General features: G+C 41.4%; 2 protein-coding genes across 2 annotated transcripts; both read left to right on the top strand.

Moving 5' to 3' along the window:
- The first annotated feature begins 4,124 nt into the window (after nt 1–4,124).
- Nucleotides 4,125–27,263, top strand: LOC146578628 (junctional adhesion molecule-like). Its single transcript, XM_085267830.1, has 5 exons — nt 4,125–4,470; nt 5,639–5,999; nt 25,436–25,771; nt 26,010–26,119; nt 27,189–27,263. Exons 1-5 carry the CDS (start codon nt 4,396–4,398, stop codon nt 27,261–27,263), a joined length of 957 nt encoding a protein of 318 aa, XP_085123956.1. The 5' UTR covers nt 4,125–4,395.
- LOC146578629 (Fc receptor-like protein 5) lies at nt 8,865–12,746 on the top strand. The gene is made up of 5 exons (XM_085250188.1): nt 8,865–8,928; nt 11,334–11,369; nt 11,845–12,108; nt 12,188–12,433; nt 12,520–12,746. Exons 1-5 carry the CDS (start codon nt 8,898–8,900, stop codon nt 12,744–12,746), a joined length of 804 nt encoding a protein of 267 aa, XP_085106314.1. The 5' UTR covers nt 8,865–8,897.

Below are 27,263 nucleotides of genomic sequence, written 5' to 3'. Positions count from 1 at the left end.
GTCGCCACCTACTGGTGGGCCTGAGTGTGGCGCTTTGTGGTGCGCATGCTTTGGGGTGAGGCTCAATTAAGAGCACGTGTCACCAGAGACTGAAGGCTCGAGCCACAAAGAGAATGCTGGCCTGTGTAAAGGGTGGAAATATAGAAAATATGGACTGAACATGAATGTTCAGTAGAAAGGCGCACACGGTATGTTGGTGCATTTACTTTGTGTGTATGTTTTATTTGAGTTGTAATTTTTGTTCTGCTGATGTAATATCCGTGTTTTTCATTGATCATTTCACCATAGTTTTTCACGGTGTTTGCTGGTGAAAAGAAGATTAAAATACTGGCTGAACATCAGTTGGAGCATGGCCCTTTATTCTACTTCGAACATGAAAAACCTTCAGGAGCAGTTACAAACTTCTCTTCAAATTTCATCAAATTTTCCCTGCTTGATTTTAATTGATCATGTTGACATATTTCTTTCTATGTTCTCACCTAAGAAAAATAATCAAACTTTTACATTTAAGGAAGCTGGAGGTTTAGTTTCTGTTTGTTGTCTTTAGCAAACTTTCTCAGATGATCATTTCAAAGGAGTTACTGATCATTTAATTCATTAGAAGTAAACAATAAGAAACTTGTCAAGTATTTAGTTACCATCAAAACAAACACTAAACGCAAGAAAAGTCAAAGTAGATTAAAATAAAACTTCAGTGAAATTTGAAATGTTTAGATCTGTTGGACAGGCAGAAATAACCACAGGTGTGTCAGCTTTGACCTCTAAAATGATTTTACATCCAGACGAGAACAAAACAACAGAAAGAAAAATAATGGAGCTCCAAGTTCAAATAGAGCTGATGAATGTGCTGAACACCAAAGAGGAAATCTGATATGATTCACACACAGACACATGATTCTACTGCTGAACCAGTCTGACCAGGATACTGACACACAGCTATTTACCATCAACAAAGTGGTGCTGAGGAGCTGATCAATAATTTAATCATTTAATCACCTTGATTTATTGGTTTTACATATGTTGCATTTAAAAATAATATTTAAGGTTTGTAAAATCTGTTTTTTAAACAGGTTGTGTATGAGTTTCACTTGTATTTAGTTACTGCAACAATCAGTTTCAATTTTTCTTTTAAATGAACAGTTTATGCTGCATCTCAGTGTTATATTAAAACAATTATAATAATAATACATAGACTTTGTTAGTTTGAACTAATGATGTTAATATTCAGGATGTTTTTATTGTATTTGATTCTATTGTATTCTAACAGACGGGCAGGTGGAGCTAACCACAGCTATGTTCACTCTAACAGGAGCTTTAGCTGCACTGAAGTGAAATCATTTCACAGTCAGACATGAGCACAAAACAAGAACAGGACAGGAAATAAAAGGTGGGCTTAGAATAAAAGCAGACAGAAACAGTAACAGATGCATCTGTTGTTTGTCGTGAGCGACACTCTGACAGGCTGTAACTTGTGCTGGACAGTCTCCTGTCCCACATGGTGATACGCTGAATTATCAGAGCACAGATCAAACATCCAGAGCACCTCTGCTTGTTCCTGTTCTCTACATCACAGACATGAACCTGCTGAAGTTTACTCACATTATTATACATCATACTGATCCTCACACACTGAACAGAAACCACGTTCAGTCTTCAGACTGTGACAGGTGGAGTGAGTTTCCAGCCCCCACCCGTGTACTTCAAGGACCTGAAATATTTATTGTATTTCAGGGTTTCATTAAGTTATTTGACAGAAGGATCAGCTGACTGTGAGGGCTCAGAGTCAGCTGTGACTTTGTTTTTGTTTGTCAAATATGTGAACTCACAGCTGATAGGTGGAGGAATGTGGTTGCTAAGGTGACGCTGTGGGCGCTGATGTCACAGATCTGAGGTGTGTCTGTATAAAAACAGCTGATAAGGAAACACAGCTCAGTTTGTTCTCTGGATGTTTAGTACAGAGGTCCATTTATTTTATTTTATTTTATTGTACTTTTTCTTTTTGCTCTTTACATTTTTTAAATATTTTGAATATTTATTTTTTCCATCAAAATGATCAGGAAAGAATTTGAGGATTTTCCTCCAGAAAAAAAGTAAGTGTTTTAAAATGACATATTTGACTATTTTGTACAAAGGTGGAGAAAGTTCTCTGTGGTTTTATGGAGGCTCCAGCTAAATGCTGCCTCCTCCATAGTACAATATACATTTTTATACAGTGACGTCATTTTGAAGTCCTTTGGCTGATGATGGTCTTTAGTATGTAGCTGATGGTTGATGATGAGAGAGGTTATGTTTGTGTTGTTCTGCTGAGATCATTCAAGGACTGAACCTGTTAAACACTCAGACCTGCTTCAGATTTCACCGCTTTAGTTATGACAAACTTACTTATGGTCATCCTACAAAATGATGCAAGTGTTGAGTATGAATATGAGTATGAGTGAAAATTAAATGTTTCAGCTTTATTAAAACTCAAATTTAACATACTGTTGTCATTTGTAAACTTTTTTTTAAAACTAAGGTTCTTTTATTTACTAAAAAAAGAACAGACTCAGACTTTTAGAACAAACTAAGAGTCAGATCAGCAGAAACAAAAACACGGAAATGTTTCCAGTAACTGCGTCGCTCTGCTCGACTTTGCTGATTGTCGGTGTCTTCGTGTTTGTCTCTGCAGGTGAGGTTTATAAACCAAACGGTGTTTCCCTCTGAGATAAAGAGGAATAAACATCAGTCTGGTTTACATCATTCTTCCGACATGTAGTTTCATATTAGTCAGTCATAGTCAGTTTTTGTTTGTTTGTGACGGCATCACGAGGTCTGGTGGTGTCTGTGGATTTACCCGCTTGGTCAGCGGTGTTGTTCCCAGCACAGAGAAAATGAAGTGTAATGTGTGTGTCAGTGTGATGTGTTGTAGCTTCAGGAGTCAGTATGCAGCTACAGTATGCAGGGTTCCTGAACTGTGGAAGACTTCCTGTGTGGTTCCGGTGCCAAAAATCGCACACCCCAGGGAGCCTAACCACTTCAGGCCTGTTGCCTTGACTTCTCATCTGATGAAGACCATGGAAAGGCTCATCCTGCACCACCTTCAGCCACTGGTGGGCTCAGTGATGGACCCCCTGCAGTTCGCCTACCGTTCTGGAATTGGGGTGGATGACGCTGTCATCTACCTCCTACACCGATCCCTCTCTCACTTAGAGCAGGCCACGGTCACCACTTCATGCATAATGGACCTTCCATGACCTTCCAAGCTATATAGTTTATGTCTTCCATATTTCCATCTATATCCACAATCACATACTGTGTATGCTACCATTGTATATAGTGTATTATCTTACTTTTTTTCATTGATTGTACTTAATTGTATTTTTGTATTTCCTTCATATATCTGTACCTGAGCTGAGGTGACTCAAAAATTTCCCCGCTGTGGGATCAATAAAGTCTAATCTTATCTTATCGTATCTTAAAGCTTTTTGTTCAGTCTATACAAACAGCTGTAGCTACATAAAGGCAACATGCAGAGACTCACAGTGTTTTATAATGACAGGCTGCTTTCTCTCAGCACGTTTCACTGTATAAATGTTTATATAACACAGATCCTGCCATTCAGCTTATTTATTTTCTGTAACAGCACAAGCAGGGAGTGCTTGTGGTCCTCACTCTGATTGGCTGCTGTCGAAGTGAACAGTTGTACTTTAACCTTTAACCTCTCTGCTCTGTTTTGTTTCATCTTTCAGACCAGAAAAACATCACAGCTGAGTCTGGACAGGACGTCACTCTGACATGTCGAGTTACAAACAACAACATAGTTGTGGAGCAAAGCTGACCTTAAACAAGAATATGTCCTTTTATACCGGGATGGTCACTTTGTTCCAACCAACCAGCATCCATCTTTTAAGAACCGGGTGGATCTGCAGGACAGACAGATGAAGGATGGAGACGTGTCTTTGATGACACTGGAACGATACGAGTGTCATGTCGTCATGAGAGGTATGAACATAAGGTAGTTGGTGACGCCATCAACATCATCTACCTGAGTGTTTGTGGATGTAGGTGGAATTTAACAGTTAGAGAGCAAACAGTGTCTATGTCTGAAATACATATTAGCGTCGTTTACGAGTTGATATCTCTCAAAGAAATCATTACCTTTACCGCCCTAATAATGACGTATTTTGTCATAGTTCTCTATTTACGTCACTTTAACGCGACTTCCTTAAGAGATATCGAAAGGGTGGCGTTTGAACGAGTGGCTGAAAATCAAATGTTTCAGCTTTATTTAAACCTCAAATTCAATCTAATGTAGTCAGTTTTAAAAATCAGGTTCTGTTATTATCTGAAAATATCAACAGCCACCGATAGTTAGAACGAACTAAGAGTCAGATCAGCAGAAACAAAAACACGGAAATGTTTCCTGTAACTGCGTCGCTCTGCTCCACTTTGCTGATTCTCGGTGTCTTCGTGTTTGTCTCTGCAGGTGAGGTTTATAAACCAAACGGTGTTTCCCTCTGAGATAAAGAGGAATAAACATCAGTCTGGTTTACATGGTACTTCCCAAACATTTAGTTTCTGAGCGTCTGTTTGTGTGACGGCATCACGAGGTCTGATGGTGTCTGTGGATTTACCCGCTTGGTCAGCGGTGTTGTTTCCAGCACAGAGACAAAGAAGTGTAGTGTGTGTGTCAGTGTGATGTGTTGTGGTTTCAGGAGTCAGTATACCGCCAGGGACGCATCTACAGACGTGGCATGGAGTGGCATATGCCACCCAAAAATAGTTACCTTGCCACACCTTGTGCCAGAGTAGTTTTATTATGTGACATTTTTTTAATTTAAATGAGCTAGCATCAACACTTTGAACCTAGCTTCTATTAATGCTGAATTTAAATTGTAAAACTGAATATATTTCACATTGTTATCCTCCCCTCCACCTGGCTTTATTTCTTCTTGTCAGTAGCTTAATCATCTCCAAAGGTTGATTCTGTTCATTTTAGTGGGAGAAACGTTTCTTCAGTCTCAGCTGACTGCAGGTTTCCGAAATCTTATAATCAGTACATTTGCATAATGACTGAAACCAGCCCACTGAACAATGGGCTGGGAGGTCAGTTCCTTAATCTTAATTATGCAAATTCTCATGACCATTGATCAACAACACCGATCGAGGCAGTCCGAACTCTCAACACAAGCTGAAAAGGAGCAAGGCTGGATGTTGTTTCAATGTCAGCTTAAATCTTTTTATATTACAGAAAAAGCAAAGACCTGGGAGATGAATATGTGCCTATATGTAAAGAAATGTTTGAAATGGTTGTCACAAGCTACATTTTAAGGCATATTACACAATGTAAAAGCTGCATGTGTAAAGAAATGCCTTTAATTTTGCCACCCTAAGAACATTTCATTACATCCAGCCCTGTATACTGATAAGCTTTTTGTTCAGTGTACACAAACAGCTGTAGCTCCATAAAGGCAGCATGCAGAGACTCACAGTGTCTTATAATGAGAGGCTGCTTTCTCTCAGCACGTTTCACTGTATAAATGTTTATATAACACAGAACCCTCCATTGATCTTAATTATTTTATATAATTGTGTGTGTATATGGATGAACAATTGTACCTTGACCTTTAACCTCTGTGCTCTTCCTCTTTTAGACCAGCAAATCATCAAAGCTGAATCTGGACAGAAGAACGTCACTCTTCCATGTCGAGCTCCAAACAACAGCAGCAGCATCACCGGTGTAGAGTGGAGCAGAGCTGACCTGGGAGATGAATATGTGCTTTTGTACCGGGATGACCAGCTTGATCCAACCAACCAGCATCCATCTTTTAAGAACCGGGTGGATCTGCAGGACAGACAGATGAAGGATGGAGACGTGTCTTTGATTCTGAAGGATGTGATGATTAATGACACTGGAACGTACAAGTGTGAGGCCTTCATTAGAGGAACAAACGTGAGAAAGAGAGCTAATCTAGTTAGTGAACCCATCAGTATCGTCACACTGAAAGTTGATCCTCCAGGTGAGTGAGCAGAGTTGAGTGTGTGTGTGATCAGAGGTGAAGCTGCTTCCTGGTTGTTGATGTTTGTTTCTAAAGATGTTGTTGATGAGACTTTGTAGAAAGCAGCTGGTCTGAGTGATGTGATCAGAGTGCAGTAGATAATGTCTGACAGCAGTTTGAAGAGGAAATGGATTCTGTTCTGTTCTTCACTCATCACCTACCTGACAGCTGACACCTCACACCTGTTTCTCACCTGCAGGTCAGACAGGAGGACCTGTTGGACTGATCGTCGGTCTGAGTGTTTCTGCTGTGCTTCTTGCTGCTGCTGTTAGTTTTCTGATCTACAAAAAACGTGAACGACAGAACCGAGATTTTAACTAGCATCCTGATGAACATCAGCAAGTTTGAAATGTCTCAGAGCTTCTTTCATGTTGATGCTGGGTAAGAGAAGCCTACATTAGGCAGAAAGGCAGGAGTAAAGCACACTGAAGAAACTTAAACACTAGAGTCAAAGTAGAAAACCAGAAGAGTTGCTTCAGAGATTCCACAGCTAAATAAAAGCTAGTGTCCCAAAAGTACAAAGGAATAAAAATGGAAAATCAATTATTAAAAGTTGCAGGTTAAAAATAAATCATATTGTCCTACATCTGTGGGAGAGTCCTAAGAAATTAAACCCAAAGTCATCCAGGAAGGATCACTGTTTTTTTACATTTTTAATCAGCAGGCTGAGAAGTTGACAGAAGATACTGAATAATGTTGCAAAAGTGTTAAAGCCTACACCTTTACTGTTTTTAACAGCTATTGTTATGTATTTACTTCTAACACTGAGCATTATTGGTTTCTGATGTAATGGACAATTATTATTAATAGTAGTTCAGTTTTGATGATGTGACGTTTCAAACATACACAGGTCTTCATCATTTGATTGTATGTTGTTCTGAGGCAGCTAAATTAGTTTGTGGAGAGAAAATGTCAGACTTGTGTTTGTGAGGTTAGTCGCTCATATTATTCTTTACATTTCTGTGAGACAGGCATGAGCTCATATTTTCAAACAATAATTAAGATATGTTAAAATGAATACAAATGCATTTCAGTGTTTTCCCAAACAACATATTCTGTTTCCAATTGAACTTGTTTGAAGCAAAATTTTATTTCCACTAATGTCAGGAATTTACTTGTTTATGGTTTGTTTCTCATCAGTTTTCAGAGTTCAGTGCCCAGTTTGTTACAGGTTCAGCCTCTGTTTGTAAAGTCAGACTTGTTCTGTGAAGTTTGAACCACAAACTGATCCTCATGTGCAGATCAGCTGTTACATAATTACAGACACTAACTGATCAATTATCAGTCCGATGGTGCTCATTTGGCAACTATAACTGAATGAATGTTCTGACAGTGTCATGAAAGCAAAGATGAAATGATTTCTGTAACAGTCAGATGTTTCCTCTGATCTGTGAAGATTCATTGAATTTTTAATCCCATGAACACTTGTGTTGTTTGTGTTCTGGTTGTTACTGCAGTGGAAATATTTCAAGAGCTAATAAATTTTTTACCTAAATAATACTTTATAGTTGTTTTGAGTCTATTCATGTGTTTTCTGTGGCTGTAAATGTTTTTTTTTTTCATATCACTTTAATCTTGCTGTTGACATAATTGATGCAGAGTTTATCTCAGCTGGAGTCAGTCCAAATAGATCAGATAAAACATCCAAGAATATCCCTCAAATAATCCTGAGGTTGTTTAGTTGCATCACTCCCATCAGAAGGTCAGTAAGTGTTTTAAAATGACATATTTGATTTCCAGAACAGCTGTGGTTTTATGGAGGCTGCAGCTAAATGCTGCCTCCTATATAGTACAATATACATTTTTATACAGTGACATCATTTTGCCTCACAGCAAGAAGACCCTGAGCTTAAAGTGACCAACTGGCCCAGGGGCCTTTATAGTCTGCATGTTCTCCCCGTGTATGTGTGGGTTCTTTCCAGGTACTCCAGCTTCCCCCCACAATCCAAAAACATACAGTTAGTGGGTCCATAGGTGTGAATGTGAGTTCAAATGGTTGTCTGTCTCTCTGTGTTAGCCCAGCAATTGACTGGTCACCTGTCCAGGATGTATTCACCTCTGGCCCTATGACGGGTGGGCTCCATTTCATTTAAGTAAACTTGAGATTATTATGAGATGCAAATGCTCAGTGTGATGTTCCTGTTCAAACATCACTGATGTTCTGCTTGTATCCATGTTAGTGTTTAAAGTCCAACATCTCCCTCTAGTGTCCATATATGAACTATGTGTGAGGATGGTGTTCATGTAAAATGTGAATCACAGTGTTCCAGTCAGTCATCAGTGTGTCTCTGCACAGCTGTAATTAAAATGTGTTCAGAGGGCCTCAGTGTCTGAATGGTTCCAGTTCAGCTCCATAACAGCAGCGTCCCTGGTTTGATTCCTGTGTTTCAGCTCATATCTGCCTCTCTCACTGAGGGGGACGTCCACTGCATGGAAATGGATTTTTTCATCAACCAAACTACAGATCACTGAGAGCAGAGGACATCTGATTTATTCAATGAGCTAGTGTCTAGGATGTTTGTGGGCGTCATAGACATGGATTGTAATCTCACTGGTGAAATTTAGATTATGTTACTACTTAAACATGGACATGTAAAAAAGTTTAAGTCCTTGTACATAAGTTTAAAAGAACAGAATTGTGATTTATTGTTTTTTGTTTCTGAAATAAAAGTGCATTGTTACAATGTACCCTTAGATATGTTTAAATTATTTTATAACGTAATTGTTAAAAAAAGAAAAAAGTGAGTTTTCCACCACTGTGTTTGAACCAATAGAAAGCTGGTGCTCAGAGGAAGAGGGCGGGCTTTACTTGGTGTCAGTGACAGAAATGAAAAAAAGCTCAAATGAGTGAGAAGGACGATGAAGGAAACATCTGTGCTGTGTCTGCTCTGTAAGTAGAATCTCTGTGTTTGTTTGAATTCTTGTACTTTGACTGTCTGCTCTCCTGATAACTGATGATGGAGGAGAAGACATGAAAAACAAATCAGGCTGAATTCAAGTTCAAACACCACGAGGACCAACTGCAGGTCTGAACTGACTCTTTATCTTTGCTCAGGAGTCGAGGAAACGCTGTAGAGGATATCTTTTGTATACTTGCTGTAAACATTATAACCAAGGTAAAAGCTGAGCCCAAACTGCGTAAACATGTTTGTCAGTAACAAAGTTCCTCCAAAACAATATAAAAAGATTTTAAAATTAGATCTAGTAGCAGAGAGGTGCTGTGGTTAGTGACTGTGTGATGCATGCAGAGCGTGGACTCAGCAGACAGACTGAAGACACAGCTTTATTAGATGGAAACTGTCAAATTAAAACAAAATATAAGGTGAAGCAGACTGACTGAAAAAACCAAACAAACATGGATTAACTGACAGACAAGAGAGCACAAAACATGAAGCAGATCAGGATAGGGACTGATTAAAAATCAGGGGTTAAATATACACATGAGACATGTTTGGTTAACTGGGGAAGGTATGGATGATGATGATGATGATTATGATACTTCCAACAGCAGCTTTTAACTTCACACACCTTTTGGTGTTTTGTTGATCAAACTTTATTGAAACATTGATTTGTCTATGTTTCAATAAACCAATAAACCCAGCTCTGCTAGGGAGTCAGAGGAGTTAAAAAGTTTTGTTACAAAACACTAAAGAATGATACAGGCATCTACTACAAATAAATAACCAATGCAAAAACAGCTTGCTTGCTTAAAGCCTGTAGAAATCAAAACTAGCCTCACAGGTTGTAACACAACTAACATTACTCAAGAGAATATCACAATTTAGGCTCACAGAGAGAAGACTGCAGAGACTCACATACTGCACACTCAGTTCTAAACAGCAGCGCCTGAATCAATGCTCTTCATTGCATTGTAAAGACACGGGTGTGCCAGATCAGCCATTGATTGGTCCCTTTTTCTGGAGGTGCAAACCACAGGTTCCCAGTCAGCCAATCGTCTGTGGGTGTTGCCACACTTGAATTTGCTTGAAGGCAGGCTGGCTCCCTTCTTCCAAGGCCAAGGGCTGTAACAGACTACTGCCATGTCCTAATTCAGGGCTGCATCCTTTGGGGGGCGCATTTGAAGACCGATTACGTCACAGTGACGCGACAAAGGCTGTCCAAATTCGAGGGCTGCTTCAAATGCAGCCGACTTCATGGACCAGCCTATCCCAGAATTCAAGCAGCCCAGCCAATTCCAGTCTCCAACAATGACAGCAGCTACTTAGTTTTAATATTACTCTTATTTCTCTTTTCAACACTTTATTAATTGAAGTAGTATTTATAATATTTATAATATTTTTATAATAATATAAAAATACTTTTCAAATGTGGCAATGGCATAGGCAAAAGAGTTTGAAATATCACTCTTTCTGGGTCACAAAACAAACTTTTAACATATTTTCAGGCGAGAATGCAGCTGTGTAAACTTCAAATATCTGCTCAGTTTATCAAGACATCACATATTTGCAAAAGTACTCTGACGTTTTCGGAGACGTCTTTACCCGCCAGCTTGATAGCTGACTGGGAGGTCAAGGCTCACTAGAGCCAGTGAGAACACTCGACTCCCGGCACATCATTCTCATCCCCGCAGTCTTTCACTACTCAGGTTAAACATGATATATAAGCTACTTAGATAACTTACAAATGTTATTGTTTGGCTTTTTTCAGTGTTTTATTTGTTCCCGAGTAATTTGGCTGAGATTAAAGTTCTAGTTTTCACACAGCTGAATAAACGTCAAACAGAAAACATTTTAAACAGAAGTGTGAGATGCTCGAGAATATATTCCAGTGTCCTGTTATATTTTAGTGAGCAAGGAGCAGACAGCCGAGTTCATTAAACTCCACCAAGACAGTAGTGATGCATATCTAAAGGCTAGGGTGTCCCATTTCGAAGGACCTGGTCCATGTAGACCGCAAAGTCTGGGTCCCCCGAATTGGGACATATTAAACATCTGTTTTATGCCATTTCCTTTATTTTGTCTTCATTTCCACAACTCCCAGATCCTAGTTCTCTCTATTTTCCTTATTTAAGCTTTTTTTTCCTTCCAGTGTATCCAAATTGCGCGGTCATGAGGAGTTCTCTGATTTGAGGGGTTTCTCAGCAAAGAACTTTCAGCTTTAAAATTTGGCATTTTAAACAAAATAAAATTGAACTGAATTAAATTTAAGTCAATATTTGATGTGAGGATTAATCATTTATAAAGGAAAAAAATGTTTTAAATACACTCAACTGGCAGAGAGTGCTGTTGTTCTTTATGTTCACCTCAAATCAACCTGAGTGTCATTTCTCTTTAGTTCTGATCTCACTGCTGAGCTGCACAACAAACCAAGGTCAGTAACCTTCTTCTGTCACAGTTTAAACCTGAGAAATGCTCACTGATATGACCTGATTGGGTTCATGTTTGTCAACGCAAACTTCATGCGCTTCATATGTTAATATAACACCTCAAGGTGTTGCCACACTTGAAGCATCCACACTGACAAGGATGCATCCTGGGTGAGGTGTTCCGGGCATGTCCCACAGGGAAGAGGCCTGGGGCCTTAACCCAGACCCAGGACACGCTGAAGAGATTGTATCTCTCAGCTGGCTCAGAGACACCTTGGTGTTTCCTCAGACAAGCTGGAGGAGCTGGCTGGGGAGGAGGTAGTCTGGGCTTCTCTGCTTAGGCTGCTGCCTCTGCGACCCAGCCCTGGATACGCGGAAGAGGATGGCTGGATAGACTTCATGTTTGCAGATGTAAAATCTCAGAAATAAAATAAATGAAGTCTAACAGATCATCATTTTTTTCATTTTTAACCCTCACAGCTCGTCTGACTGTGAGTCCCAGCAGCTCTCAGTTCTTTAAAGGAGACTTTGTGTCTCTGAGCTGTGAGGAGGACGACAGCTCTGCTGGATGGACTCTGAGGAGAAACACAAGCAAACAACAGAGGAGTCAGTGTGGAACAGATGGGTGGGGAAAACCAGCTGGTTCTTCCTGTACCATCACTATGATGTCTCATGACAGTGGAGTTTACTGGTGTGAGTCCAGAGAGGGTCCCATCAGTAACATGGTTAACCTGACAGTCCCTGGTAAGCTGAGTGTGTGGAGTTAGTGTTGATGAAGCTGTGTGTAAATGGATGAAATGCTGTAGTTTGTCTCTGTGTTGAGGTGGATCAGTGATCCTGCAGAGTCCTGTCCTCCCTGTGATGGAGGGAGATGACGTCACTCTGCTCTGTAAAACAAAGACCACTCCCTCCAACCTCCCAGCTGCTTTCTATAAAGATGGCTCCCTCATCAGGAAGCAGCCTACAGGTCACATGACCATCCAGCATGTTTCCAGGTCTGATGAAGGCCTCTACAAGTGTGACATCAGCGGTCATGGAGAGTCTCCATCCAGCTGGATCACTGTCACAGGTGACACACTCACCTGTCTGTGTTTCTGCAGCTTTCAACATTCACAATGTGACGACAACTTAATGACTGTGTTTGCTTTATTTTAGGGGAACACACCACCACACCTCCACCTACATCCACACCTCCACCTACATCCTCTGCTCCTAACTCCACCTCCGTCACTCTTCCTCCATCACTCTCTCCTCCTGTTCTCTCTGTGTTGTCGTGTGTTGGATCAGTCTGTGTTGTGGTTCTACTGGTGTTACTGGTTCTGCTGGTGAGACGATGTGTTCACAGGAAACCTGAAGGTGAGACCCAGATGACTGCATTTTAGATGTGCAAGGTGTTTTAAATATATTAAAATTGCTATATATATACACACACACACACACACACACACACACACACACACACACACACACACACACACACACACACACACACACAGACACACACACACACACACACACACACACAGGGAGTGCAGAATTATTAGGCAAGTTGTATTTTTGAGGAATAATTTTATTATTGAACAACAACCATGTTCTCAATGAACCCAAAAAACTCATTAATATCAAAGCTGAATGTTTTTGGAAGTAGTTTTAGTTTGTTTTTAGTTTTAGCTATTTTAGGGGGATATCTGTGTGTGCAGGTGACTATTACTGTGCATAATTATTAGGCAACTCAACAAAAAACAAATATATACCCATTTCAATTATTTATTTTTACCAGTGAACCAATATAACATCTCCACATTCACAAATATACATTTCTGACATTCAAAAACAAAAACAAATCGGCGACCAATATAGCCACCTTTCTTTGCAAGGACACTCAAAAGCCTGCCATCCATGGATTCTGTCAGTGTTTTGATCTGTTCACCATCAACATTGCGTGCAGCAGCAACCACAGCCTCCCAGACACTGTTCAGAGAGGTGTACTGTTTTCCCTCCTTGTAAATCTCACATTTGATGATGGACCACAGGTTCTCAATGGGGTTCAGATCAGGTGAACAAGGAGGCCATGTCATTAGTTTTTCTTCTTTTATACCCTTTCTTGCCAGCCACGCTGTGGAGTACTTGGACGCGTGTGATGGAGCATTGTCCTGCATGAAGATCATGTTTTTCTTGAAGGATGCAGACTTCTTCCTGTACCACTGCTTGAAGAAGGTGTCTTCCAGAAACTGACAGTAGGACTGGGAGTTGAGCTTGACTCCATCCTCAACCTGAAAAGGCCCCACAAGCTCATCTTTGATGATACCAGCCCAAACCAGTACTCCACCTCCACCTTGCTGGCGTCTGAGTCGGACTGGAGCTCTCTGCCCTTTACCAATCCAGCCACGGGCCCATCCATCTGGCCCATCAAGACTCACTCTCATGTCATCAGTCCATAAAACCTTAGAAAAACCAGTCTTGAGATATTTTTTGGCCCAGTCTTGACGTTTCAGCTTGTGTGTCTTGTTCAGTGGTGGTCGTCTTTCAGCCTTTCTTACCTTGGCCATGTCTCTGAGTATTGCACACCTTGTGCTTTTGGGCACTCCAGTGATGTTGCAGCTCTGAAATATGGCCAAACTGGTGGCAAGTGGCATCTTGGCAGCTGCACGCTTGACTTTTCTCAGTTCATGGGCAGTTATTTTGCGCCTTGGTTTTTCCACACGCTTCTTGCGACCCTGTTGACTATTTTGAATGAAACGCTTGATTGTTCGATGATCACGCTTCAGAAGCTTTGCAATTTTGAGACTGCTGCATCCCTCTGCAAGATATCTCACTATTTTTGACTTTTCTGAGCCTGTCAAGTCCTTCTTTTGAACCATTTTGGCAAAGGAAAGGACGTTGCCTAATAATTATGCACACCTGATATAGGGTGTTGATGTCATTAGACCACACCCCTTCTCATTACAGAGATGCAGATCACCTAATATGCTTAATTGGTAGTAGGCTTTCGAGCCTATACAGCTTGGAGTAAGACAACATGCATGAAGAGGATGATGTGGACAAAATACTCATTTGCCTAATAATTCTGCACTCCCTGTATATGTGTATATATGTATATATATATATGTATGTACTTTTTGATACTTTAAGGCTCTGTTTAGACTCTTTACAATAACATATTTCACTGTTAAATTTGAAACATTTCACAAGATCACAGTGAACCTGCAGAAGATGACAACATGCACAGAGATACGACAATATCAAATCATCAACAACAGCCAGTCGGAGGTAATATTGGGTGTGTGGACAAGTATGATTTAGAAAGTAGAAACAGTCCTGACATTTTTAAAAAGCTAGGAAACGTTTAAATATACTGTAAAAGAACATCTGTTCTTGGTAAATAACATATATTAAAATCTTAGATTTAAAACTGGTGAGTGAAAATTTAACTGTTGAAGCTCCAACATTACAAACACAGTCCAGAAGTCAAGTTCAGGGACTCCAATTAGCTGAGGTGAAACGTAGCAGACAGCTAGCAGTTCAGCCACCTTTGTCCCGAGGCTCATGTCTGTCAAAGAGGCCCCATAATATTGGTATAAGTATTAATTAATTAAGGTCAAGTGGCCCATAGTGTTGTATTTTAAAAAGGCGCTTTGCAATCGAATCACTCATTGCTTACTGTGTGATGTTCTTTGTGTGCTGGTCTCTGTGTTTGTTGTCTGTGGTTAACAGAAGCTAACACCTCTGCATTTGTACCGTTTCCTGTTTATGATTTAAAAAAAAATCAAACATTTTAAACATTTTTAAACTTCATCTAAAGCAGGTTAGAAGCGTATAATAATTAAACAAACATATTAAGCGAATGTAATATGAACAGAAAATGTCAGTTATGGACAAAACATCATCAAAGACACAAAAACTAGACTATAAAGTCTATAAAGACTATAAAGAGGTATTGAAGGACAGAGACTGTTTGAAAATTATAGGCTAACATGAGCAGAGGAAAACAGACCCAGAATCTTCCTGATATTAGATCATTCATTCCTGAGGATGGCCACATTTTCTAGCACAGCATCTTGTACCTGTCTTATTGGCACTGAGCTCTAAATAAACTCATTATTTTTGATCAAATTTTATAAGATAAAATAACCTAGCTTCTAATAAATTGTCCAGAAATTTAGACCAAACAAAACTTGACAATAAAGTTTACTTTTGACTTGACTTACTTTGACTTAAGATACAAGCATCATCATAATTATCCTTACATCCACCACATTCAGGCCCATATCCTTGGTAATGAGACCTCCTGTGTTCAATCTACAATTCAGACTGTCCAGACTCATTCTCGTCTCACTGATGTTCACTGATGTTTGTCTGCAACCATCTAACAATGTCTTCAGCTCTTTCAGTCCATTGTCCAAGAAGCCACTGTCCACTGTAACATGATCCCATCTATCTGAAAGTTCATACCAGAGTAGAAATCTACAGTGTGCTTTGTGTAGTACCATCAATGAAGAGGTGCCCAGATTCCATTCAATTCACTTTTACTCATATAGCACCAATTCATTTGCCAAGATCGGTTGAACATGTCTAATATTAAAAGTTGAGATTGTGTCTGTCTCCTTAAGCAAAACTGGAACATAGTTCTGAAGAACGAGGGCTCTGCCTCCCATTCTACTTTAAAATTCTCTAGGAACCACAAGTAAACCAAGATGGGTAGACGGCAGTCCAGCTGTGTTCGCCACATGTTCTTGACCCACATACAGGTTATTAGAGTGGTGAATGTGTTGGATATATGAAGTGTATAAAGAGACAACTATAAGACAATGGGTCTTTTTGTCGTCTTAAAGGTCTGTGTCAAACCACAGCAGCTGCTTCCTGTTATATTTAGTTTGTTCTTGTAGTCTGAAGTTGAAGAAACTTTTCACCACAGAGAGTTCTGGTTTGGCCAATGGCAGTGTTCATTTTGTGAGAATTTGTTTGCTTGGTGCACTGTGGTGAAGTGTGTCAGACGGCACTTAAAGAAGGTGGCATCTTTGTGGCTGTGCATGTTCTTCTTACACAAACACCTACCAGTTCTCTGCAATCATTTCATGATTCTCAGCAGAGGTTTAAAGGAGTGGAAAAAACCTCTGAAAACCTCCTGCTAGTCACAAAAGTAATCATTTAATGTCTGTATAATGAAAAAATAAAAAAAAGTGAAAGAGTATAACATTGCTGCTGCATTTTCTGTAATCTGTGTTTGCTTTGTTTTACAGAAGGTGATCCAGCTGTAATCTATTCAGCAAGGAGAATTGAAGATGTTAGTTATGAACACATAATCATCACACCAAAGATGAAAAGAGGTACAGATGATCTTTACGTCTGACTTTGGACACAAGTTGTTCTGGTCTCCACACAAAGATCAGCAACCCAGATCTTGACTAAAACTCAAGATTTCAAACTTCTTGGTATAATTTCAGAAAGAAATATATATTTTTTTTTTATCTGCAAAGTTGCTCTATTCATTCGAAGTTCAAAGCAAACTGTGAAGTCAATGAAAAATGTAAATTAATTTAATATACCTTGACTTAAATTACCTTAAACAGAAATGATTTTGTTCAAGTGGGTCAAAAGTTATCACAAGTTTGCACAAGAGCTTTGGTTGAAATGTGGAAATTACAGGATAGCACAATAGATGTGCTAAGTGGAAGCAGCCATCCCCCTTCAAGCATGACAAATGTAATCATTTTAAACACGTTGCTGATTCCGACTGGTTACAAATTATAACCAAACCAAAATAGAGTAACACTGTCTCAATCCTGATATTTTAGTAAACCTTGCTGTATTACACCATGTGCATTACATAGTACCTGCTGCAGTTCAGTAACATTTGCCACACAGTGGAAAATGAGAGTTTAGGGCTCATTAACAGACTGAAATAAACCTATTACTGCACTGAAGCATGGCTGCTTTCTTTCACACATGACCGCAGCATTTGACTCAGTAGATCTGAACATTTTTTATCAGCTGCTGATTTCATATATTTCATTCATATATTTTAGAAATCAGCTTTTTAGTTATCATCTAGCTGTGACGCACCACACAGTTCAGTGTTAGGTCCTCTTTTTTTCCTCTGTGTGCACTTAACTAGGTCAAATTTCACTCACCTATGCCTTGCTTCATTGCAACACCACTGTGCACCACTGCTCACCTTTGTTCTCCGAAGTCTCGCTGCTCGCCCACCCAGTGAATGAGAGACAGAGAGAGAGAGCTCTTCTCGCACTGTTTCTATGCCAGAAGAGCAAAAGAATAGTTAGATTAGTTAGAAGACTAGTTAGTTCCATATTTTGAATAAATGTTTTGCCAGTTCCGTCAATCCACCCAGTTTCTTGCTGCTTCTCCTGTTCAGGATCATTTGCATGGTGGAGCTTTTCCCAGCTGTAAAGGTGAGGTGGGATACTCCCTTGTAGAGGTCACCAGTTTATTACAGGATATTCTTGAATGAGGCCAAATCTTACAAGAAAGACACAAAATAAGCAACAATTAGGTGAACAAAAATTACATATTAGACTTTTGAATATAATTTAGTGCAGTTTAGCTTATCAGTTAATTGTTTCACCTCTGTGGATTTCAGGTTCAAGTGTTTTTGAATTGATTCAAGTCTGAACTGGGACTGTGTGTGATGCAGAGAGGTGGAGACTGGAGGTCTTGATTGAACTACAAAGCTTGTAATCATGTTTCCTGTTGTTTGAACTGTGTGTGTTTGTGTTTAGACTTTAAACCTGAACCAGACGTCGTCTACTCTTCGCTAAGGTAGTCCACCAGTCCAACCACTGACGTCCAGCTGCTGGTCTCTATCTGGTCCCCCAGCACCTCAGACCAGAGGACATCTACATGTTAACAAAGTTTTTATACATATATATATATATATATGTGCATGTTTTTTTTTTACTCTTTTATGATTCAAAAAATCAGAAATTATATTTTTTTTACTGACACAGAACCATCAGTGCTAATATAACTATATGAATGTGTTTTATAGACACTGTAACTTCACTGTTATTTACAATAAAAATATGAGAAATAACTTGCTCTTGTTCCCACAGCAAACAGGTGTTTCTCTGCAGGATTAAGAACCCTTTGTTCTCTTGTGTTTCTCACGTGGTTCTGTGGGCTTCACCAAGATGTAAGATGGAAAATTTGACTTGTTCCGGTTTGGTTGTGGGTAACCAATGCAGACATCTTTTCACTTCAGAGAAGAAGAAGAAGAGGGAAAAAACCCCATTAAACCTGCAGGAGAGCTACAACATGGAAAGAGTTCTTACCTTGATGTTCTAATTCACACTGAAACCAGCGGCAGCAGCTGACTGTTTGATGTTAAGGAAACCTAATAATAACAATCTAAACATTATTTGGTTGCAGATTCGTGTGATTCTTTACAATCAATATGTATTACAAATCTCAAATCTGGGACTTTTTACTACTGAGCAAAAAAAGTTAATTCCAACCTTGTAGTTAACTTGGACTACAGGGTGCTTCATTTTGATAAACAGATTTCTTTTTTGTTCCTCCTCCTGGGAATGATTCTGTGTATACTTCTCAGATATCTACAAACAAAAGGTCTTCTACTCATTTCCAGAATAGCCTTTGACCCACTTGAATGAATTTCTTTAACACTTAGTACTTTAACCCAAATCTAGAGAGCTAAAGTGTTTGGAGATAAACTAAAAACCAATGAACATGTAATGCATATGGAACTTCCTTCTGGATCTCATCTGCTCAGAGCTGACACTTGAAAGGTCATGTTGAAAATTTGCTGCCATCTAGCGTTTAAACTTCAGCTTACCAGTGAAGTAATTTGAGTTAAATGGCCTTTGAACAGTTTGGTAGCACTCTCAATTAGTGCTTACTCTCTGTGTGTCACTATCACTTCCTGTTCCTTTTACAACACACAGGCTGTATCCCAATTCAGGGTCTGCAGCCTTAACGGCCCACAAGGGCCGCGTACTCAAAGACCACTAAGGCCGGAAGTGCGAGGCTTGTGAAATGGGACCGTCTAGACTCCGTTACACTGCCCAGGTTGCCTAGCAACCATGACACTAACAGCTGGACACGTTTGACACAGCTTTGTTTGACAGAAATGAAGGAGAAAATCTTTTGTTCATTTGTTTGTTTGTTTCTACATGAGCTTTGATTTGATAAGTATCTGAGGCTGAGACCACAGGACTGTGAAATCATGATTATTGGGCTTCACTTCTGTACTGAACAGTCATTTAAGATTAGCTAGTAAATGACAATTAGCTAATGTTGTTCATGAGACTAAAGTCATCTCACTTTGGTAATGTAAATATAATATGGCCAATATTAAAGTTATAATTTCAATCATTATTAGTTATTACAGCAGTGAATGAACTCTGTTTCAAATACTGAGCTTCAGTAAAGATTCAAGCTGCATTTATTTATATTATTTATATTTCCTGTCACCTTAAATCTTCACTCAAAGACAGGTTTCTTTGACAATGTATATACAGTGGGGCAAAAAAGTATTTAGTCAGCCACCGATTGTGCAAGTTCCCCCACTTAAAATGATGACAGAGGTCAGTAATTTGCACCAGAGGTACACTTCAACTGTGAGAGACAGAATGTGAAAAAAAAATCCATGAATTCACACAGTAGGATTTGTAAAGAATTTATGTTTTGTATCACATACAAAACACACAGCATCCATGTGTTCCCTCAACAAACACTGTGCTAAACCAGTTTGACCAGGATACTGACTCACACACACACACACCTGTTTTCCACCAACACAAAACTGGTGAGGATTTGATGAATAATCAGAATATCAAATAATTATTTTAAGGTAACAATCTCATAAAGGAAATTTAATTCATAAGTAAAAGAAATTCCTATACACTGACCTTTTCGCCGTGAACAGTAACAGTAATCAGTAACTCATCAACTGCTCTGAGCAGCCACATTTCCCACATGGTCATATGAGCCTTCAAAGTTTCCCAGAATGCACTGCTTTAACCTGGACTTGTTTATTAAAAATGTGAAACTTTGATAAAGGTTTTGTCTGTAGATTGTGACAGTTGGAGTGGATGCTGTAAAATATATTAATTTGGTTGTAACTCTTTTGCACAACTTAAATTAAGTATGTATTTAGCCTTAATGATTTGATAGCTTAATATTTGATGACGTAAAGAAAGAAAGAATCAAAGTCCTTTTTTTTTTTTGCATTCATGTTGATCATCCACAACACAAATTGGTGTTTTTTAGCCATGATAATTTCATAATTTATAATTTGATAATGTAATGAGGGAATCATTGGTAAGTGTAAGTGGGGTTTTTTTTCATGTTATTTGAATATGCGATTATTCCTGCTGGATTAATGATGAATGATTTGGGTTTTTTTTACTTTTTAAAGGTAACATATATTTTGAACAATTGAGGTTTTTTTCATTTGTATGGTGTGTAAAGGATTACAAAAAGCCTGAAAAGTTTGACTCGGGGCCTTGGGTCCTGGTTTGTGTGTTGCCGGGGTTGTGGGCGGGTGGGTGCATGGGGGCCCATCCCTGGCGCAGGGTGACGCCGGTGCGTCGAGTCGCCTGGGGGGCTCTTCAACTGGTGGGGGAGATTGTCACACCTTGCAGGAGCTTTCCTCTCCTCAGGAACTCTCTGCAGGAGGGGGAGATACAGGAGAGGTGGAGGAAGATCTCAGCCTGGGCGTCCATTGTCTCATGTAGTCTGGAAGATGAATGAATGGTGGGGTGGGTGCAGTTTTCTCTGTAGTGGGGTTGGGTGGACTGTCCCGGGCTCTGTGGGGCCGGGGGGCGCTGCTGCGCTGGGCCCCGGTCTGATGGGCCTGGGCCCCCTTTCCCTGGCGGGTCGCGGAGTATGGGAGTGCCTACTGGGGTCAGCGGGGGAGCTGGCCCCAGGGAGGGGTCACCTGCCCCTCCCTTCCTTCACTCCCCATCTTCAGCTGCCTCCCTCCTCCCGCTCCACCACAACCACCCACACATGCAGGGCTTTGGAGTAGGGGTATGTCACCAGGGTGCAGAGGAGGCTACCCCCCCCCCCCCCCCCCCCCCTCTGTCCCCTTCTGGCTGTCTCTGCCTCAATTTTATCCCACAACTTAGACATTCACATTACTCACACTCTCATTACACATACATATAGGATCTTGGGGGTGGGCACGATACACGGAGTCCAAATTACCATCAGGTTGTATACCTCACCCCTGGCGTCGTTGCCCACCTCTCAATTTTGAATACACGTAGACATTGAGGGCTAGCAGGAGGGACTATGCGCTTACCTGCTGCTCTCTGGCAGGTAGCTCCATGCCCTCCTGGGTTTTAATTGCACCTTAGAACACACATGCATTAACACTACAATGAGCGGGTGGAGGGAGGTTTGGAGTCTTCTCTCACCCCCATTCTCTGCGACCTGCTGGAGCGGGGGGGCTAGGAGGAGGAGTTGGCCGTCCGACTGCGGTCTGGAGTGTGGGGCCTTCGTGCTGCTGCGGAGTCAGGGCGGTCTGCCTCTCCCCACCGCAGGGAAAAGGGTAACACCACCTGGGTCTGGGTGCAGTTCCCCCCTCCAGGGGCAAGGGTACCTAGACCCGGTTCGTAGAGTACGCTTGGGGAGTGTGATCGTGTGTACAGCGTCTCTTTATGTCTGTCTCCACGTTGGTTGAGTGTGGAGTAAGTGCTTATGAGAGCATGAGGGTGGGAATGGATGTTTGTGTCTGTGTGTGCCTGTATGTCTGTGTCTATATGTCAGGTTGGGTATCAGACGCCACCTCTCGGGGGACACCTCAGGCCCTCCAAGGTTTGGAGGCCTATCTCCACCCACCACCACTTCCCCTGCCAGTGGCGGACTCCCTCAGGTGTCGGTGCATTGGTGGTTCTTTGTGTCTGGGGGTGGGCGTCCGGGTACACACCGGCTCACTCCTTGGCGGTCGCTTATCGGGGCCTGGAACCTGGGGCTCGCTCGGGCCACTTCGGAAGTGGGGTGCCCCCGGCCTCTCGGCCTGGGGCTCGGTCACTCAGGCACAGCTGGCTGCCGGCGGAGCTCACGGGCGCGTCACTGCAACTCCCCCTGGCTTCTGCTCTGCGGCTGCTGAGTGAGCCCTCACCTGGGACTCTCCTCAGCTCTTACTGGGACAGTGGCGCGGCTGCCCCTCTGTTGGTCTTCCTTGGTCTCTTGTGTTCTGGGGGCCTCTGGATGGCTGCAGTTTTGATCTCCTCCATACCTGCTTCATACCCTGGAGGACGGGGCTGTGGCTCCCCACACTCCCTAGCAGATCGTTACATGGAGAAACCTTTGGAATGCAAGCATGCTGATCCACACAGGTATGCACACAGGTGTACACACGGGTATTCACAGACGCGGACTACAGCTTTCTTGGCTGCTGCCTCAAAGCACATTGTGCGCTGTCTATCTTGCGTGCTGCACAATATCGTTTATTATTTAGTATCTACTGATATCTACTGCTAGCTAGTTAATTGTGATGGTGCCTTTTTTTTTTATTCTGTTGCTCTTTGTTGTTTGCTTTCTCTTCTGTTTTTTTTTCTCCATAAAGGTGACCCAGGTGTTTTTTTTTTTTTTTTTGGGTAGTAGTGGAGAAGTGAATGTGGTTTATTGAACACAAAAATAAATATGGACAAACAGCAAATGGAGCACGAACTAAACTAGACTGGAAACAACTAAACTAAAGAGCACAAACCTGGACAAGAACGAGCAGAGGAGATGAACAGCAGGGAGAACACACGGGTGAGACATGGTGGATACACAGACAGACCAGCAACTACAATGACAGAGGACACGACTTAAATACACAGAGAAACACAGGGGAATTACACACAGGTGGTGGACACAGCTGGGAATAATCAACAAGACGAGACAGAGGTAAAACTGAACACACTCACATGAGACGCTGACCTTCACAATAAAACAGGAACAAGAAACCATCACACTAAGACGCAGACTCGACATAGAGAGAGAGACAGAAAATGACACATGGAACTAAACTAAACCTGCAAAAACATGACAACTCAAAATACTGGGTCAAACTGACCCAGAACCGTGACAGTACCCCCCATTCAAGGGCTGGCTCCTGACAGCCCAAAACAAAAAAGTACAAAGCACCAGGCCAGGGTGGGCGGAGGGGGTCCAGGATGGAGGGACAGAGACCAAACAAAAAACAAGGAGCACTAGAGTCCAAAAACGCAGGAAAGCACATCAAGAAACAAAACGAAACCAGAGCTCAACATGAGTCCACGAAAAGTTCAGGGGGCCGACCGTGCACACGGCAACGGCGGCGGTGCAGGCAAAACCAATCAGGAGGCCGACCACTTGGAAGGCAGTGGCGGCCACTGAGCAGGTCTGGAGATGCCAGCAGCGGCGACGATGCCAGCAGCGGCGACGAACTCCGGGCCGTCCCCGAAGGCCATGATACCAAGAAAACGGCTGGCAGAGGCGAGGCGGAACAGGTCGAGCTGGCTCTGACGGCGGTGTGGCAACCGCAGGACCAGGTGAGGCCAGACCAGACGAAGACGAAGGCGGAGCTGAGGCCAGACCAGATGAAGGCGGAGCTGAGGCCGGACCAGGCATGGATGAAGACACAGAGGCTGCGGAACCTGATGGCAGCGGGACGGCTGCGGAACCTGACAGTGGTGATGCTGCTGGAGGTGATGTGGATGCAGGCAACGGTGTAGAAGTCACAGGGGATGATTCAACAGGTGGTGGCTGAACAAACCTCCCCGGATCGTCAGCAGACATGAGGATGTGCTTGCTGGGTCCTCCAGGACCCCCAGCAGACGAGACGTGGTGCTGGGTGGACTCCTCGGACCTATCAGCTGACTTGGCTTGAAGCTGGACGGGCGACTCGGGCCCTCCAGCAGACGTGGCATGAGGCTGGACGGGCGACTCGGGCCCTCCAGCAGACGTGGCATGAGGCTGGACGGGCGACTCGGGCCCTCCAGCAGACGTGGCATGAGGCTGGACGGGCGACTCGGGCCCTCCAGCAGACGTTGCACCACAGAGACAAAGAAGTGTAAGATGTTCGTCACTGTGATGTGTTGTAGCTTCAGGAGTCAGTATACAGCCAGGGGCAGATCCACAGAGGTGGCAGGTGCCACCCTAAAATGATCTTTTGGCACCCCGAGTGCCACCGTAATTTTGTATCTATATTGTTTTTATTAAAACAAGCTAGCATCAACACTTTGAATCCAGCTACTATTAACACTGAATATAAATTTTAAAACTAAATATATATATTATAGTGTTAATGAACTGAACCTGTTAAACACTCAGACCTGCTTTAGATTTCACCGCTTTAGTAATGACGCACTTATTTATGATCGTCCTACAGCGCAGCGTAACAGACGTCAATCTAATGCGACTTCCTTAAGAGATCGAAAGTCTGGTGTTTGAACGAGTGGCAGAAATACTAATGTTTCAGCTTTATTTAAACCTCAAAGTTAACCTCATGTAAGCAGTTTTAAAACTCTAGTTGTGTTATTCACTGAAAATACCAACAGACTCAGACTTTTAGAACAAACTAAGAGTCAGATCAGCAGAAACAAAAACACGGAAATGTTTCCTGTAACTGCGTCAATCTGCTCGACTTTGCTGTTTGTCGATGTCTTCATGTTGGTCTCTGTGTCTTAACCAAACAGTGCTACCCTCTGGAATAAAATAAAGAGGAATAAACATCAGTCTGGTTTACATGGTACTTCCCAAAAATTCGTTTCAGTTTGCCTGTGTGTGTAACGGCATCTCGAGATGTGGTGGTTTCTGTGTGGATTCACCCGCTTGGTGAGCGGTGTTGTTCCCAGCACAGAGACAAAGAAGTGTAATGTGTTTGTCAGTGTGATGTGTTGTAGTTTTAGGAGTCAGTATACAGCTACAAAGCTTTTTGTTCAGTGTATACAAACAGCTGTAGCTCCATAAAGGCAGCATGCAGAGACTCACAGTGTCTTATAATGAGAGGCTGCTTTCTCTCACACATTATGTTCACTTATTATCAGCACGTGTTGTTGAAGTCAACAGTTGAACTTTAACTTTTAACCTCTCTGCTCTGTGTTGTTTCCACTTTCAGACCAAAAAACCATCACAGCTGAGTCTGGACAACTCGTCAATCTGACATGTCGAGTCCCAAACAACAACATCATAGTTGTAAAGTGGACATATATGACCTTCCAAAAAGAATATGTGCTTTTGTACCGGGATGGCCAGTTTGATCCAGAAAATCAGCATCCATCTTTTAAGAACCGGGTGGATCTGCAGGACAGACAGATGAAGGATGGAGACGTGTCTCTGATTCTGAACAATGTGACGATTAATGACACTGGAACATACATGTGTCGTGTCGTCCTGGGAGTCAGACAACCGTTGAAGGTCATCAGCATCATCCACCTTCATGTCGTTCCTCCAGGTGAGTGAGTAGAGTTGAGTGTGTGTGTGATCAGAGGTGAAGCTGCTTCCTGGTTGTTGATGTTTGTTTCTAAAGATGTTGTTGATGAGACTTTGTAGAAAGCAGCTGGTCTGAGTGATGTGATCAGAGTGCAGTAAATAATGTCTGACAGCAGTTTGAAGAGGAAATGGATTCTGTTCTGTTCTTCACTCATCACCTACCTGACAGCTGACACCTCACACCTGTTTCTCACCTGCAGGTCAGACAGGAGGAGACACAGAGGATGGAGGGAAGGAGGAAGGAGAGGAGGAAATATCTGTTGGACTGATCGTTATCCTGTGCATTTCTGTTGTTGTTGTTGTTGTTCTTGTTGGTTTTTTGATCTACAGAAAATATAAACAACGATAGTGTCGGGAATTATTCCAGCCTCCCAGTGAAATGCAGCAGCTTTGAGCTTCTTACATGGTGATGCTTGGTAAGAGAAGCAACAAAGGCAGGAGTAAATCTGACTGAAGAACCTAAAACAATAACATCTACAAAACCAAAAGAGTTGATTCAATTAAAAAAATTTTTTACAGCAGAGACAATGTTAAATAAAAAGCTACTACTATTATTATTAGTAGTAGTAGTAGTATTACTATCAGGAAAAAATGACAAGGATCAGTTAATCAATCCATAATGGGAAACTACAATTATTAAAACTTGTAGGTTATTTTAACTGTAATATCACAATGCAATTAAAAACTAAAAATTCTCCAGCATCTGTGGGAGAGACCTCAGAAATTAGACCCAAAATGATCCAAGAAAAATCAAAGACATTTTAATCAACAGGCAAAGTTTATGCTAGATGCTGCCTAATATTGAATAAAACATTATATTCTAAACCATTTCTGTTAGCATTTCATGTTCTTTACATGTATTGTTGTGTGCTTACTTCCAACACTTCTCTGAATTTTCAACAGCTGTTTATACCACACAGACTGATCCTCACGTAGCTGTTACTACAAACAGTAACTGAACCAGCTAAACAACACAAACCTGTGAAGATGAACATATGAATTACTGTGGATCGTAGGTCATCAATAACAATCTGATGGAGTTCGGGATCTATTTAACAACTATAATTTTAAATCTTTTGGTAATAAAACCAAAGATTTAAAATTTAAAAATTATTTCTGTAACACTAAGATGTTTCCTGTGATCTGTGAAGCTTTTTGAACTTTACATTCTGTTTTCTGGCTGTCAGTTTAAATATTTCAAGAGCTGGTCACATTTTTGTTATTCATTTTTACTCTTTTTGAATGTTTTTACTTATAATTTCTTTTTAGCCTTATTGTTGTCTTAACTGAGTCTATTCATGTGTTTTTGTGGCTGTAAATGTTTTTTGCTCTGTGGGCTGGCCTTGTGTTTTGCTTTTTCTGTTACCTGTTTCTTGCAGGTAGGTGGAGCTGACCCAATTATAGATGCAGCACACCTGAGAAGGCCAGTCCCAGTGCATATAAAGACACCTTGA

The sequence above is a fragment of the Mchenga conophoros genome, linkage group LG3 (assembly GCF_057382185.1).
Source record: "Mchenga conophoros isolate Kocher_MC1m ecotype Shallow Benthic linkage group LG3, M_conophoros_male_GT1.1, whole genome shotgun sequence".
NCBI classification, from domain to species: Eukaryota; Metazoa; Chordata; class Actinopteri; order Cichliformes; family Cichlidae; genus Mchenga; species Mchenga conophoros.
The sequence above is the reverse complement of the archived record's forward strand: the minus strand, read 5'-3'. Positions and strand labels throughout refer to the sequence as shown.